We start from the raw sequence: 17,800 nt of genomic DNA on the forward strand, positions 1-17,800 counted from the left end.
CAGTTAGGGTGCAGATGGTTGACATAGGAACAGCTATTCAAATGTAGCCACCTAGTTGTTTTAGCATAAATTAATCCTCCAAGGAGATGAGAGCACCAGCATCCATCCTGGTGAGGGGAGAAGGCAGTGCCAGTAGCTACATCTTGTTTTCAGAGGCAGCAGCAGCCTCAAGTCTCTGGTGACATCATCCCATGACTCGAGTTGAGGGGATGCTGAAGTCATGCTGTGATGTCTGTACCTAAATGGTGGCCCCAAGAAAGTGCTGATGGGAAGATTTCTATGGCTTTATCTTTGGTATTTCTGACTGCAGGCTCCCATTTTGCTTCACTGACTCTCCCAGAGATTCTTTGTGCTATTAATGTCTTCTATTTAAATTAGCTATTTTGAGTATATTTGTTTGTTGGACACATAATTGATATCAGGAGAGTGTACAGGCAACAGGCAGTGGGGTCTTCATTGGGCTGGTTCTGTGACATGAGACGGGTCTTATTCCTGGCTGCATAGCCTTGTCCAAACCTTGGTCTCTGGTCCTCCTGGGTGTCTCTGAGCTTAACAGTATTCTTTAAAGTCATCTATTTTCTAATTAAATTGACTATATATGGCTTTGGCTATTTGCTGAAAATGCTGAAAGGTGATGAAAATGAAAGATATTGAAAGATGTTACTGCTGAAATATGTAGTTATAAATAGGGAAATCATGAAATCATAAATAGGTTGCTTATTAAAAATATACTTGTAAAAGATTTTGTTATTCATCATTTAATACTAACTCTAAATTTTAGACTAATGAAAAAATGGATATCTAGATGTTATTACAAATTAATTATTTTTGTCTGGCAAAAAATTTTGACATTAATAGACCTCTAAGAAAATACTGACTAGACATTTTACAATGAAATTTCACACAGTTCAAAAATGATTAATATTTATTACCAGATAGTAATGTTTAGGAATTTTTATCTCTGAAAAAATTTTGATTAATCTTCCTGTCTAGATGTTTAAAATTTATGCCCATTTATTATGGGATCATTATGGGATGATTAAAAAGTATCAAAAGATTGCATTGAAATATAATCATATCTTTTCATAAAAATCATTTTGGTTCATACACTATTTTTTAGATCCTGCAAATATTATACATTTTAACAATCTGATTTTTAAAAGTTTATATCATCATATTAAAATACTATATTTTTTCTGAGCTTTGCCTTAGTAATTTTTTTAAAGAATCTGTGCATAAAATATGCAATATCCTTTAGAGTAAAATAGGGTTTTTTTTGCCTTCTTGTAGTTCAAACAATATGATGATAGTTTAAATTTCAATTATAAATGTAAGTATAATTAATCAATTTTGAAAATCTCTCTAAAATGTAGAATACATTGATTAGGCCAGAAAATTAAGGATTTAAAGAGTGCCCTCTGCTGCATAAATTTAAGTGTGCACAGTCCTTATGTCCTAATGCTTGAAACAAATAGTCACAATTTTTTTTTATAAAGCTATGCTGAAAAACACCCAAGCATCACATTGCTATTAAATAAATGTTTATGAATTGCCTGTTCTCTTACTTCTCTAAATTGTACCATTTTACAGAATGAAATACATAATTTTCTTTCACTAAACTAATAAATATCAGTTATTTTATTTAAGATGCATACTTAGAAAAATAATGCTATATTTTAAATGTGACTAATCTGCCTTAAATAAAGAATACAAATGGTTAACTATTCATTTTAATGCTTTTCAAAATTATTTTCATTTCATGAACTGGCCTTGAATACTTAGTCTAGATATAATTTACATATAATTATATCTTTAGACTATATCTATACTTATATGTAGCTAAAAGTTTAATGTAATTTGCAGTGTTCTTGAACTTCTTATAAAACCCCTGAGGGCATAGTTGCCACAGTAATTCTGATGACAATTTCAAGGATCAACATTTATTCTACAGTAATTATAAATCATTTTTATGTTAATATGAGCTTTTTTGGTAACATCATTTGATTTATTAGAGTGTAATGTTAAAAGCTGACACTGATTTCTCAACATGTATAACTTTGAATTTGTAAATTTAAAAATGTAGACTTTTCTCAAATTTTCAAGTATAATTTTTATATCAATCTATTTATAAATAATTCTCAAAATTAATTTTGAGAAAATTTTCTCAATGTATGCTTCATCACACAAATGTATTTGATCAATATCCTTTAATAAAATTATTTTATTAATTTAAGATATTCCTTTCACTGATGAAAACATTGTCATGTTCTACTCATGTAATTCTTTTTTTTTTATAATTTCATTTTTTTTATTAGTTTCTTCTTTATAACAAAGTGAATCAGTTAAACATATATATCTGTTCCCATATCCCTTCCCTCTTGTGTCTCCCTCCCTCCAACCCATGTAATTCTAATAAATTAAAATTATAAATATGGTGATTCTTAAGTATTTCAATGAAGTCACAAACAATACAATTTTATTTTATTTTTCAACTTAAATTTACAAAGGTCAAAGTCAATACTCAATTTCTTTTAAATATTCAAAAATACCTTATCATCCAAAACTTTAAAACCTGAATGCCAAATACATAACATATTTTAATATACAATGGCTTTTATGTATTTGTTCTATATTTAACACAAAATGTTACTATTTGGCAATTTGTTCCCAATTTCTATATTTAATCCTATTCTTAAAATCTCAAACACAGTCACTAAGAGCAAAAATCGTGTCATGGTAAGCAACTGGGGGTGATCAGCTAGCTAAATGTACTTATCTATCAGAATTTTTGGCTGTGGTTGTTAATCTGGACCTGTGGACATCTGTAGGAGTGTTCTGAAGAACTTATTGAGCCTTTTCCTTTGTTCATTGTAATATATGTACTGTGTTAGTAAGGGATTCCAAATTATAGTCCTATAAATAGTGCTGGTGTCTTTTGCAACTTAAGTCTTTTGAGGTGAAGTTAAGCTGTAACAAATGCTTTTATTATCCTCTTTCAATTTTATGGCTTGATTCATGCAAATATTATTATGTAACCCCTTATGCTTATGCATTGACTGGATTAAACTAATATATTTATGGCCTAATTCTATTTTGAATTATTTTCATAGTATTGCTACGTAGAAGATTCATATTTCTTATAAATATGGAAATGGCATTCAATTTTGATTCTGGATGCATCTTCTAGCTCTGTGAATATGTCCCAAGATCTTTCTAGCAGCATTATCACTGAAATAGATCTGTATGTGCATTAGCTAATTATAAATACAGTAAGACTGTAACTAACAACTACAGAATCTTAGAGGCATGTAACAATCAGAATTTATTTAGTTGGAGTCTGTGAGCCACTGGAGGTTGGTTAATCTGGACAGGGCTCTGCAGGGAAAAATCAGCTGTGATTCATGGCTCTTATCTTCCCCTGAGAACAGTGGGCCTGCACAGGTATGTATTTCTCATAGTAATGGCCAACATATAAGTGAGGAAGCCCAGTTACACAAACACTTTTTAAGTCTTTGGCCACATCGTGCCCAACAGCATCCCATTGGTAATGTCAGGCACATTTTCTATTTCCAAGGCACAGCAAGTGACAATTTCATCTTGTGTTTCACCACTAAATAACATGTATCACTATTTTTCTAGCTTGTTATGTTTTCTTTCCAGCCCCTGTCCACCATATGACCCCTAAATTAGGTCTACTTATTTTTCATTTTTGTTGTTGCAGCATCCCCTTTTAAGTATCATTTCCTGTATCAGCTATCTTTTGCTGCATAAAGTAATAATAATAATTCAGTAGCTTAAGACAACAAAGTATTTTGCCTGGGTGGATGCAAGGTCAGCTGACCTCCACTGGACCAGCTGGGCTTGGCTCCTTGGTAAGGTTGAGCTCAGATCTGCTTCATATGTTTATTTGGGGACAGCAGTTCCCGGGGGAAACTTTTCACAGTGACGACTGAGGGATAAAAGAAGCCTAATCACACAAATTCTTTTCAAATTTCTGTAATCTGTCACATCGGATAATATCTCATTGTCAAAGCCTAGAATCTAGGGATGGGGAAAGCAACTCTGTCCTCTCACCGTTGTGGCCTCTCCCGTTGCGGAGCACAGGCTCCGGACGCGCAGGCTCCGCGGCCACGGCTCACGGGCCCAGCCACTCCGCGGCATGTGGGATCTTCCCAGACCAGGGCACGAACCCGTGTACCCTGCATCGGCAGGCGGACTCCCAACCACTGCGCCACCAGGGAAGCCCGAGAATGAGTTTTTTTAACAATAATCTACCACACAGATGAGGACTGACCATTTGCAAAGGTCGATATATGCTAATTATCACCAGAAATAAACAATTATTTTCAGTGACTCACTCTAATAGATGTGTGGGCATGGGAAAAAAATCAGTGATGAGATATTAAAAGATTAAAGATTTTCATCCAAGTTCTGTCACTTATTCTACAAATAGAGAAATTAATTTCAATTATTTTAAATAATTTAAATAAAGATCCCAGTGAAACTGCTTTATTAAAACAGAATTGCAGATATTTAAAAAGCATTTTTATATCTCCAATAAATGACTGATTTCTTAAATGGTTATGTGGGCTCTTTGGTATTCTCTGTCATATCAAAGAATTCTTCATTCATATACAGTCACGATATGAAGTTGGATAAAAACCATGTTAAAATTAGAAACATATATATATCCTCCCATGTAAGGAAACAATATGAATAAGAAGCATTGAAAGAAATGAATAAATAATGCAGGAGACAGCAAGCAGAAAGTCAATTATTTTAATACTGGCAAAGCCGAATTAAATGTGTTTAAACTACTGTAAACCAACTTTTATTCAATATTTTTAATCTTTAATAAGCTGAAAAAAGTTTTCTGTCATGACAATGATCATATACAAATATAAAAAAAATAGGAAAATAGAAAATCTAAAATTGAATGCATTCCTAAAATTATTTTAAAATTGTAAGTCTATTTTGCTTTTAATTCTCTATTTAGAATGCGCTTATCTTTGGAAAAAGAAATAGAACGGCTGGAGTCAGCTTTGTCTGTGTGGAAATGGAAGTATGAAGAACTGAAAGAATCAAAGGCAAAAAGTCTGAAAGAGGTAGGGAGACGTATGATGGAAAGGAAGCAATGACTGTTTTCTCTGTTCCAATGTGTAACCTGGTGGGCAGAAGACTGAGTAGACAAGAGGAAAGGTGGTTAAAAGATTGAATTCCTTCTATAAAAGGAATATTTGAACTCACGTATTAATAGTGGACTCAGTCAAACTCAAGCCATAAGAAATCTTGTTCTAAATAACACATATTTTTAATGATCAACCACATGACACAATTAACTATCTATTCCAGGCACATGTGAGGGACGGACAGCCTAAGATGCCATCATATCATAGCATCTATAATAAACAACTTTATCTTGCTCTTTTATAAAGCATTCTGAAAATATTAATTTATCTTAAGTGTATTTAGGTTCTTTTCACATTGGCATTATAGTTACTCAGAATCAGCCATTAGCCTTTATACATCTCCTTTGCATTTTCATCAATAAAATGCTGTCATGAACACTTTCCATGATTTATTAATATTCATTATTTAAAGAATATTAATTGCGTGTATTTTGTGTACTAAAGCACTATGCTAGGTAAGTATGTGGGATAGAATAATGAGCAAAGCAAATCAAAGAAAAATACTGAGCAAAAATAATGACAAACTAAATGCTCTCCAATGAGTTAGCATTTAGTTCATCTGTGTGCTAATACATACATATATATACACACACATACAAACTGTACATGTGTTGACAGCTATCAAAAGAAGCTGCTTATCGAAATCTGTTATGTAATCATGCCTTAATCTAAAGCACTCCTCCATCAGTTGTTTAAAAAGTGGGAAGCAGTATTCCTCTTTGTTTATGAAATTCCATATGAATGTTGTTTCAGCTTTGTTTCCAGCAAGTGATAAAGTGTAGAGTCATTGACTCAAGTTTGCAGAAATCCCGTGAAGGAATATTCAAGAACCTTAGTTGCCAGCACTTGCCTTATTTATGGGTCACATGCAGGCATCCTGATGTTCGTAGAGCATAGTAATCATCATGCAGAGGTTCAGAACTAGTCGACTATGTCAACCCTGAGGACCACTGAGATCTGAAAAGAGGGAGGGACTTCCCTGGCGGTCCAGTGGTTAAGAGTCTATGCTTCCATTGCAGGAGACACAGGTTGGATCCCTCGTTGAAGAACTAAGATCCTGCATGCTGCGTGGCACAGCCAAATAAATAATAAATAAAATAAAAATAAAATAATGTTTTCCAAGAAAAGGGGTGGGGGGAACTTCCCTGGCAGTCCAGTGGTTAAGACTCCATGCTTACACTGCAGGGACATGGGTTTGATCCCTGGTCAGGGAACTAAGATCCGGCATGGCCCACAGCACAGGCCAAAAGAAAAAGAAGCTGTTCCTCAGCTTTAGGAAACTGTTGAGTATTGCTCAAAGGGAGATGCTTCCCCCTCCTTTCACCTTATATTCTCTCCGTCCCATAGCTAGAATTGAAAAATGACCTCTACATTGAAAACATACAAGAAACAAAGTCAGTAAATGAAAAGAGGGAGAGAGTTTCCTAAAACCCTTAAACAAATATCTCCTGCCTAAAAATCATTTATTAACAGAAGGTAATTTCAGTGAGAACCACAGAAGGTTAGTTTGGGAACATTTCTCAGTGAAGGGTAATTTAAACAAAGCTAACAAGCTAGATAAAGTTTATTTCTGCTTTATAGATTCATGTTATATTGTCAGAGTGTTTTTGTTTCCAGCTTAAACTGTGGCCATGTATGTAGTGTATGTGTGTACACATACATGCATTTGTGATGGATTCATCATACTTATATTCACAGGTACCTAACTGAACATGGTCTCTGGGTGTGAGCACTGACAGTAAATTAATGTTCTACAGGAACAATATCTCATAACACAAAAACCGTGTTACGCTTAGAGTGTAGGTGTGTTTGTCTTATAACGAGTTTTAAATTTGATTGAGAAAATTAATATTTAAGATAGAACTGGTCTTCAATTTAATTAAAATCATGCATTTACAATCTCTTGCCACTAATGGGCAGTGCAGACTTGATAACATCAATTTAACATTTCCGAAGCAGCTGTTTATGAAAAAAGTCGTGGTTTTCAGTTGGTTTACAAAATGATATGTATATTTTAAAATGTTTAATGTTTTCTATTCAAAGATGATATTTTGGGGTATCAAATTGGAAAATGTCTACTTTAAATTGCTTAAGAAAGCTTTATAGATGAGAAAAAATAAAATCAACATAGCATTTTACAGTGTAAATTGGGTCTATATTTTGACACCCATACAGAAGTATATATTAATACATATGTGACCCTTCTACTAGATAAAATGATAGGGCTTTTAGGGGCTTCCCTGGTGGCGCAGTGGTTGAGAGTCTGCCTGCCGATGTAGGGGACACGGGTTCATGCCCCGGTCCGGGAAGATCCCACATGCCGCGGAGCGGCTGGGCCCGTGAGCCATGGCCGCTGAGCCTGCGCGTCCGGAGCCTGTGCTCCGCAACGGGAGGGGCCACAACAGTGAGAGGCCCGCGTACCGCAAAAAAAAAAAAAAAAAAAAAAGAAAAGATAGGGCTTTTGGAACAAAGGAAACTTCAAAATTGTTACGGAAAATTTGTTTAAATATTTAAACTTTTGAATGCATGTTTCAGTTAGATGAACTACAACCTTGAACAATGAAGAACAGTGACAGTGAATGAAAGAGTTTTTATTGTAGATGATGGAAAGTTAATTTACCAGAGATTTTTAAAATATTGTTTGAATTATTTATATGGGATTATTTAAAAAAATATTTCTTTCCACTTCCTAAAGGGTGTTTATGATATTCATAGAGCCTTTGGAAGTCATGTGGCATAAACATATATTTAAGTTATTTTTATAAAACATTATGGAATGTTTAAAAAAATTTTAGACAATAAAAAATAGTCACGTAATTTTTATATATTCTTTGTTTAATTGTTTTATAATAGATTATAAGAGAACAATAATCTTACGATACATTTAGAAAGGTCATTGTACAGTAATTAAAGTGTAAAATATTTTAAATTCCCATAAGTTGATTGACAATCAGAAAAAGTTATTATGATACATCCTCTGGACCTTCATATGAATTCTCCTTTCTTATTCCACTTCTCAACAATTCTGATAAATGACCTTTTCTTTCACTGTAGCTCTTCATCTATGAAAATTTTTGAATACCGTGTAATTCTTTTTTAGATGCATGAAACTTACAAACAAATACATGCCTGGCTAAAAACTGGCTGCTGGAAAATTTAGCAATTTTTAGAGCTGGAAAGAGATGTGCTTAATAGACCAGAATTTTTAAAAATGTATTTGGAAGTCTGGTGTGCTTTAGAGGGAGATCTTTCTTAAATTATTGACATTTAGAGAAGAGTAAATATGAGAATTTAATTGTAAAATCGAATAGGTATTTAAAAGGCAACCAAGACGATGAGCGGCAGAGATGGTTATATTCAAAATGCTGTTCCCATGCTGAATCTAATACTTAGTCAGCTTTTCCTCTGCACATCTGTAAATACTGATTTGGAATTAGATTATGAATTGCAAGAGTGCTGTAATGACAATTTTTATGAAATCTCATGATCTAGAGAATCAAATATTCAGATAAGTAACATTGATTACAAATAAGTATGGTACCTTGCTTTAACAATAAATGACTGATTATTTTCATAATGGAAGATTTTTTTTACCATATGTGGAGAAAACTGCTAGCATTTTAAAATTGGTCTCAAGCTAAAAAAATGAAATTGTAACTTTTTAATCTTTCTTTGAATTTTTTTTTTTTTTTCGGTATGCGGGCCTCTCACTGCTGCGGCCTCTCCCGTTGCGGAGCACAGGCTCTAGACGCCCAGGCTCAGCGGCCGTGGCTCACGGGCCTAGCCGCTCCGCGTCATGTGGGATCCTCCCGGACCGGGGCACGAACCCACGTCTCCTGCATCGGCAGGCGGACTCTCAACCACTGCGCCACCAGGGAAGCCAAATTTTGTGTTTTTACCTGGTATCTTTTTAAGGATTTTATTTAGAAATCTTTTATCTTTTTGTGATAATAGCAATATTTCTAGTAGTTTATAATTTACAGTGTTCCTTTACAAATATTTTATAAATATTTGTATTAAGTACTTAGGGAGACATAGGCTTCATGGGGCCTCTTTATGGTACTAATAGCTGACATAGAAGCCTTATCTGAAACACCTCAAAACACCTTTCTAATTTGAGGGAAATAGAAGGTTAGAATTATGAGTTATCTGTAGCTAAAATTCTATACTGATACCTTCACTTTAGAAAAGGTTGTGTCATGGGGGAGCTACTCTGCCCACATAAAGAGAGGGTCCTTGAAGATACTTAATTGAAATAGGTATATGGTAGAGTACAAGTATAGTTGTTAGCTCGAAGCTAATTTCAAAGCTGTCTCATATTGCTATCTTTGTGGCTTAAAGGAAATACTCCCTAGAAATGACCCAGAACATTAATGTATGTTGTCAGTTCTAACTCGTACCCTTCGCTCACCCAGGCGGAGCCATCCTGTCTCCTACTCTGTCCTCTCCTCTAGGTCCCTTGCCCAGCACTGTTGACCTATTCACTTGTCCACCCAGCAAGCAGGGTGATAGTTCTCAGAACATAAACTGGATCATAAAAACACTTCAGTGACTTCCCGCAATGCAGGTCCAGCTGGCTAAGCCACCTGATGTTGACAGTTCAGTGGGTGCCCGGTAATAATACCCCTCTTTCCACCCCAACTGCTCTAAAAGGCAACGCCCCAAATTCCAGCAGACAGTACCCAGCAGTGAACTATTTTTGACGCATATACATTCCCTACCTGTGTTTGGAGTCCAGGCTTCTTCTGTCAGTGACTCTGCTGTGCCCTGAGCTCTCAGAGGTCATTTAGCTGGACACTCTGCATCACACTAGAGCTTAGACACAGGAGAGAATGCGGGGGTGGGTCACGTGAGGACGGTTTGTACGGACCCGGCCAGGAGTGCTGTACATTGTTTCACTATTCACAAGCGAGTACTCATTGCCATATATGTGTGTGTGTGTGTCTTTGTGTTTATGTTTATATTTTCTGTTTCAGGCTGGGTTTTTTTTCATCGAAACAGTCACACAACAACCCTTTCACCTCCCATCCACCAGTCACATCTTGCCATTAACTTCAGTTTACATGTCACTTTATAAAAAGGAATGGTTTTATTCCCAAAAATACTTTCTTTACTATTTTCCCTCAGAAAAATGTACAAGATTTTTAAAAGACCTTATCAACTGCAATTATTGTTTCGTTTACTTTCTGTTTGCCTTTCCCACTGAACTCTGAATTTCATAATAATATATGTCACGTCTGCTTTATTCATTTCCCTCTATGCAGTGCTGATCAAACGTGGTTATGATTTGTGAAGACCAAAGCTTTTATATCTAGCTCTGTATGCTTGTATTCCTGAATGGTGGCTATGGCTATAGTGTAAGGAGATTAGTTGAGATCCTAGTTTTGTCTCTTTTTTTTTTGCTAGTTATTCCTTTTTAATTTTTTTTCATGGAAAGACATTTTATTTTAATAAAGCAGTGTGTGCATGTCAAGCCTTTTATTACCTGATGAGGCTACTGCTCTACATCCCTGAAGATTTTAGATTTTCCAGGGCATTGGAGTGAACCTTCGCCCCTAACATCCTATCCATCATGAAAATCTGTTTAGCTTAGTCTTTGCCAGATATAAATTAGCTTATCAGGACAAAGAGTGAGGCTGATAAAATACCATATTAGAATTCTATAAATGTATAAGAACAATGAAGCCTATGGGACACCACTTTGCTCATACAAATGCCTTCAAGACCTTTTTAAACAAACGTAATTAAGAATAATGTAAGACTAAATTACATAAGTCAGAATTAATTGAACTACTTTTGGATAATTCATAGACATCACCAAGGTAACCCTCAGAACACCGAGATGACTTCCTTAACTCTAAGGCTATTGTAAGTATTATGAAAGAAAATTAGGCTCTTCAGAATCTACTTTACTTGTAGAAACATAAAATGATAAAGGAAAAGATAGGTTGAAATCAGATGTTTTAGCATCTGTTTAAGTTAACCAACACTATTTTAAAATTTAAAATACAGTACAAAGGAGTCAGCTGATATTTAATTAATCTATACAAATTAATAGTTTGAGAGTGATGTTAAAAGTAGGTTGAAAAGAAGTAAAAGATAAGGTCCCTAAAGGAGTGGCACAGTGACAATGGCCTCACATAGAGAGGAACATTCAGTCTGCATAACATCTTTATTTTCTATTCCAGCTGACAGGACACTTTCCAGGGATGCATGCCTCATAAATCCAAAGATTCTGGTTTTATCTTTTCCTGTAAGAAATTCCTATGCAGGGATATTCAGTTAAGACCATTCTGAAGATAAGGATCTTCCTTTTAGTAAAGAGCATGAGGATTTTCACCTGCAGGAGCAGTTTTCATGTTGAAAAGGAGATTGAATCAAGGCACTCTGCTCATCTTAGCCCTGTCATGTTCTGACACCAAAGGTGGTGATTGTATACACCTGAGTGAAAGAATCAGCTATAAAACAGGAATGTATAGCATGCCATTTAAAAATTCTCTATGATATAAAAGATCTGGAACAATAAATTAAAAATTGTTCATTCTTTTCATATACATTATGTATCATTTTGTAACTCTATAAACGTCCCTTTTTTTTTTCAAATATATAGTGTAAAGACAAGGACACTGGAATTAGGAGTACATGATTGCAGGGGGTTTAGAGGGTGACTTTTTTTTTTTTTTTTTGGTGGTGGGGTGTTCCAAGTGTTTCTAATGATTTTGTTTAGCTTTACTGAGGTATAAATGATATACAAAAAATTGAGCACAGTGTATGCATTTTGATGAGTTTGGACATATGCATACATCCAAGGTACCACCATCACATGGAGGCACTAAATATATACATCACCTCCAGCATTTTTCTTGTGTTCTTATGTGTATATGTGTGTGTGTGCTTGTTTGTGGTAAGAACACTTCACATGAGATCTATCCTCTTAATATTTTGGGTTGGCTAAAAAACTCGTTCGTTTTTTTTTTTTCCATAAGCTGGCTCTAGTAGTGCTTGTTGTCTTTAACTTCATTTGAAACAATTTTGTTAGATTGTACTGAGACAGCTGTCATATCAGCGTGCATTTAAAAAAAAACTAATAAAAAAACAAACAAAAACAAAAAACTAATCAAAACTGGTGAATTTTTGAATATTGAAGATGGAAGAAAACCACAATATTTTTGGCATATTATGCTTTATTATTTCAAGAAAGGTAAAAACACAACTGAAACGCAAAAAAAGATTTGTGCAGTGTATGGAGAAGGTTCTGTGATCGAATGTGTCAAAAGTGGTTTGTGAAATTTCATACTGAATATTTCTCACTGGATGATGCTCCACGGTCCGGTAGACGAGTTGAAGTTGATGGTGATCAAATCGAGACATTAATTGAGAACAGCCAACGTTATACCATGCAGAGATAGCCAACATACTCAAAATATCCAAGTCAAGTTTTGAAAATCATTTGCACCAGCTATTGGTGCAAATGGTTATTTTAATTGCTTTGATGTTTGGGTTCTACATAAGTTAAATGAAAAAAACCTTCTTGACCATAATTCCGCATCCAATCCTCTACCAAAATGTAATGAAAAAGTTCTATTTTTAAAACAAATTGTGATGGGCCATGAAAAGTGGATACTGTACAACAATGTGGAATGGAAGAGATTGTGGGGCAAGTGAAATGAACCACCACCAACCACACCAAAGGCCGGTCTTCATCCAAAGAAGGTGATGTTGTGTATATGGTGGAATTGGAAGGGAGTCCTCTATTATGAGCTCATTCCAGAAAATCAAATGATTAATTCCAACAAGCACTGCTGGCAGTTAGACCAACTGAAAGCAGCACTTGATTAAAAGCATCCAGAATTAGCCAACAGAAAATGCATAACCTTACATCAGAATAATGCAAGACTGCGTGTTTCTTTGATGACCAGGAAAAACTGTTACAGCTTGGCTGGGAAGTTCTGATTCATCGCCGTATTCGCCACACATTGCACCTTTGGATTTCCATTTATTTTGATCTTTACAAAATTCTCTTAATAGAAAACATTTCAATTCCCTGGAAGACTGTAAAATGCACCTAGAACAGTTCTTTGCTCAAAAAGATAAAATGTTTTGGGAAGATGGAATTATGAAGTTGCGTGAAAAATGGCAGAAGGTAGTGGAAGAAAAGGGTGAATATGTTGTTCAATAAAGTTCTTGGTGAAAATGAAAAATATGTCTTTTATTTTTACTTAAAAACCAAAGGAACTTTTTGCCCGACCCAATATTTTAAAGGACACAATACTATATGGTTAACTAAAGTACTATGTTGTACAACAGATCTCTAAAACTTATTCATCTCACACAACAGAAACTTTGTATTCATTTAAAAGCAACTCCCCATTTTGCGCTCCCCCCCAGCCCCTGGTAACCACCATTCTATTCTCTGCTTGTGTAAATTTGACTGTTTTAGAAATACCTCATATAAGTGGTATCATGCCGTATTTGTCTTTCTGTTACTGATTTATTTCACTTAGCATAATTTCCTCTAGGTTCATCCATGTTGTTGCAAATGGCAGGATTTCCTTACTTTTAAGGCTGAATGATATTCCATTGTACGTATATACCTCATTTTCTGTATTCATTCATCTGTCAAGTTGGGTTGTTTCCATATCTTGGCTGTTGTGAATAATGATGCAGTAAATGTGAGGATGCAGGTATCTCTTAGAGATCCTGATTTCAATTATTTTGGTTATATACCCAGAAGTGGGATTGCTGGATCACATGGTACTTATATTTTTAATTTTTGGAGGAACTTCTATACTGCTCTCCAAAGTGGAGATTTCCCATATACCTCCTGTCCCTACACATACAAGCCTCTCCAGTTGTCAACATCATTCAACAGAATGGTACATTTTTTACCAAGGATGAACCTATGCTGACACATCATAATCACCCAAAGTCCACCATTTACCTTAGGGTTCACTCAGTGTGAATGTACCTTAGGGTATATTCTATGGGTTTAGACGAATGTATTATGATATATTTCCACCATTATGGTATTATACATAGTGTTTTTACTGTCCCCCAAATCCTCTGTGTTCCACATATTCATCCTTCCTTGACCCACCTCCTTCAACACCTGGCAACCACTGATATTTTCTTGTCTCCATAGATTTGCCTTTTCAGAATGTCATATAGTTGGAATCATACAGTATGTAACTTCTGAAGATAGGCTTCTTTCACTTAGTGATATGCTTTCCTCCATGTCTTTTCACAACTTGATAGCTCCTTTCTTTTTAGTGCTAAGTAATATTCCATTGAATGGATGTACCACAGTTTATCCAGCTACCTGCTGAGGGACATCTTGGTTGCTTTCAAGTTTTAGCAGTTATGGATAATGCTGCTGTGAACTTCTATGTGCAGGGCTTTATATGGTTTTCAGTCTCTTTTCATTTAATTATTACCCCCTGGTGAAATGAGTTCCTGTCTTAGATTATTTTATGGGTCATTGACCACCTTCTAAGACAGCAGCATTTGAATGAGGCATCTTCGGGATTGTGTCCAGGATCACATCTCAAAGTATGGCAAGTTATGTGGGAGGAACTGAGTGTAGCTGCTCTGATGAGAAAGGTCTATAGATGTGGTGGAGACTCAGGGCATCACTGTCTCCTCTTCAGGGCTGTGGTGCATCCTAATTAGTACCAGAAGTTTTAAAGAGAGTTAAGAAATCATAAAGACAGAAGGCTCCTTTAGCTGGTATTTTTATAGGTATCATATGGGAGAACTGAAAAGGCACAGGTGACACACAAGAACAAAGAGTATTCTTTGAAATGCACTTTAGAATGTGTAATTATCACTTGAGGAAATTTTCCTTTATAATGTAGATCTGAGTTTACGATCAAAGCCAGTCAAAGATATAATTCTATATTCAAATTAAACATCTTCTGGTATATACAAAATGAGTTGCTGATGAAATCTCATGAGAGTTCTCACATGGATAATTTGGATATTATAAAAAACGGTAAATAATATTTTAATGCAGTTGTACTGAATTAGCAGAATCCATTAGATTCAACTGAAAATAATTTTTTAAAATATATCTGTCCAGCTGTCTCTTGAAAGATTTTGATTTAATTGGTTAGGAGTACCGATTACATTTCTGTTTTTAGAAGCTCGTTATCCTGATGTGCACCTTAAATTGATATCTGCTGCTCTAAAACATCACCTGGGGAGGGGAGCGGGGACTGTGGAAATCCCCAAAACCAGTTGTGACCATTTTATGTTAAAGATCAACTTGACTTGGCCAACACCAAGTGCCCAGATATCTGGTCAAACATTATTCTGGGTGTGTCTGTGAGGGTGTTTTGGCATGAGATTAGCATTTGAATGAGTAGACTGAGTAAAGCACATTGCCCTTCCTAATATGGGTGGGCCTCATCTAATCAACTGAAGGCCTGAATAAACAAAAAGTTCAACTCTCGTGCAGGTAAGAGGGAATTTGTTCTGCCCGACTGTCTCTGACCTGGGGCATCAGTTTTGCCCTGGTTTTGGATTTGAACTGAAACATCAGCTTTTCCTGGATCTGGAACATGTTGACTCAGGTGGGAGCTCTATCATGAGGCCTTCTGGTTCTCAGGTCTTTTAACTTGGACTGGAGCTTTCACCACTGGCTCTCCTTGGTCTCCAGCTTGCCGACTGTAGATCTTGGGAATATGTGTGTGTGTATATATAAATATATAAATAAATATATATGTGTGTGTGTGTGTGTGTGTGTCTTAGTCTGTTTCTCTAAAGAACCTTAATACACCAACTTTACTGAAAAAGTCATAACTTGACCATATCTGCTCGCTGCAAGTCCTGGTTTATTTCCACTCAATGATTTTTCTCTTTTTCCAGTTGTGCAATTGGCATTGGAAGCACTACCTGTACTCCTAGTTAGTAACATCAATTATAAAGTGAAATATATACTTTATATATTTTATGATTTCTTTGGCCTATTTTCCATTGTTCTGACTTTTTTTTCACTATTTAGATGGCTTTAGCTGATTCTAGACATTGCATTGTTTACACAAAAAAGCATAAAATCCCAAAGAAGAAAAGTGATTTTATCAACTATTTGGTTGTGGGAAAGATTTGTACAGTTCAGGCTCTAGTCTCCAATGATTTCAAAACGCCATATCTTAGGGGAGAGTAAGAATGTATTAACAAATTTCAAGTCACCAAATTAGTGAAAAATCATGTAAAATGGAATGTTTCCAAGAGTAACTTAATTACATTACCAACAGCATCATATGCATAAGTTCAAGTGCCATTTTAATATTGACAGAGAGAGTTTAAGTGTGAAATGTTCGAATTCATTTTGAATTACATTCTCTATGTTTAATTATGAAATACACAGAGAAGTGGGTGATGAGGCTTTTTGATTCTTCATAAAATAAGGGTGCCATTGAGACAAATTAAGAGGTGAAAACTCGTATTGTGTTTTAGATAGTTTGATTAAGTATGCTTCTAACAGAAGCTCTTTGTGATTTTAAAATTAAATTAGAAGGCGTAATTGCTATAAATCTTTTGACTAAAATAATCTTGCTTTTTACAAATTTTAATAGATTTATTGAGATGTAATTCACATACCATACAACTCATTGTAAGGCATATAATTTGGTGTTTTTTAAATATATGCACAGAGTTGTGCAACTGTCCCCATAATCAACTTCAGAACATTTCATTAGTCCAGAAAGAAACCCTTAGATCCATTAGCAGTGACTTCTTATTTCCCTCCAATCCCCACAGCTTTAGTTAATTACTAATCTAATGTAATACTGTAGATTTACCTATGCTGGATGTTTCATATAAATGGAAATTTATGACTGGCTTCTTTCAACTTACATAGGTTTTTAAACAGAGTTTCTATAATCTGCCTTTCTACCAATTCTTCCTGTTACAACTCAAGAACACAAACATGTTGAATTATTTTATGGCAACCTCATTTAGAAAAAACTATTGTGAGGCATAAGTTTCTGTTTCCCATAAGAAAATATATTAACATTTAGCTGTTTTATTCATGTCTGAAGCAAGATGTAAACATTTTAAAATTATATTACTGTCCTTAAATGAAAAGTTTGATTTTGACAGAAGTACAGGTCATCAAGAGACCAAGACTAAGTAGGAAAACAAAGAAAAACATTTCAATTTCTAAAGCTTTGTAGAAATGTAAGATATTTTTTCATTATTACCAAAGGTGGCACTCTTTTTTCACTTGGTGAAGTTAAATCACATACTTTAGCTCTAAAAAAAATATATTCAAACATGAATATTTGATTTTCCTAGTTTTATACTATGGTAATTATGTGCAGCTTCAGGCAATATTTAATTAAGAATTAAACCATGCTAATCCTTTAAAAACCCTATTTTTCTAAAAGTAAAAATCTGAAACATGTTTTTCCTCCCCAAGAACTATTATATTCTATAATTTCATGTTCTTTGTGAGCTAAAGGACTTGGAGCTCTGTGTGTGTGTATGTGTGTGTGTGTGTGTGTGTGTGTGTGTGTGTGTGTGTACTTGGAGAACAATACTCTGTGGAGTTTAAAAGCCTTAACAACAACAATTAAAATGATATCACATTCAAAAGTATATCTTGAAGA

General features: G+C 34.9%; 1 protein-coding gene across 1 annotated transcript in view; it reads left to right on the top strand.

Moving 5' to 3' along the window:
- CCDC102B (coiled-coil domain containing 102B) overlaps positions 1–17,800 on the top strand; it is a gene marked incomplete at both ends in the record, with an annotated part of 216,736 nt that overhangs the window by 49,636 nt on the left and 149,300 nt on the right. The window contains 1 exon segment of the mRNA XM_079717495.1: positions 4,997–5,105. Coding sequence (XP_079573621.1) covers positions 4,997–5,105 — 109 coding nt within the window.

This window comes from Hyperoodon ampullatus, assembly GCF_949752795.1.
Source record: "Hyperoodon ampullatus genome assembly, chromosome: 13".
NCBI classification, from domain to species: Eukaryota; Metazoa; Chordata; class Mammalia; order Artiodactyla; family Ziphiidae; genus Hyperoodon; species Hyperoodon ampullatus.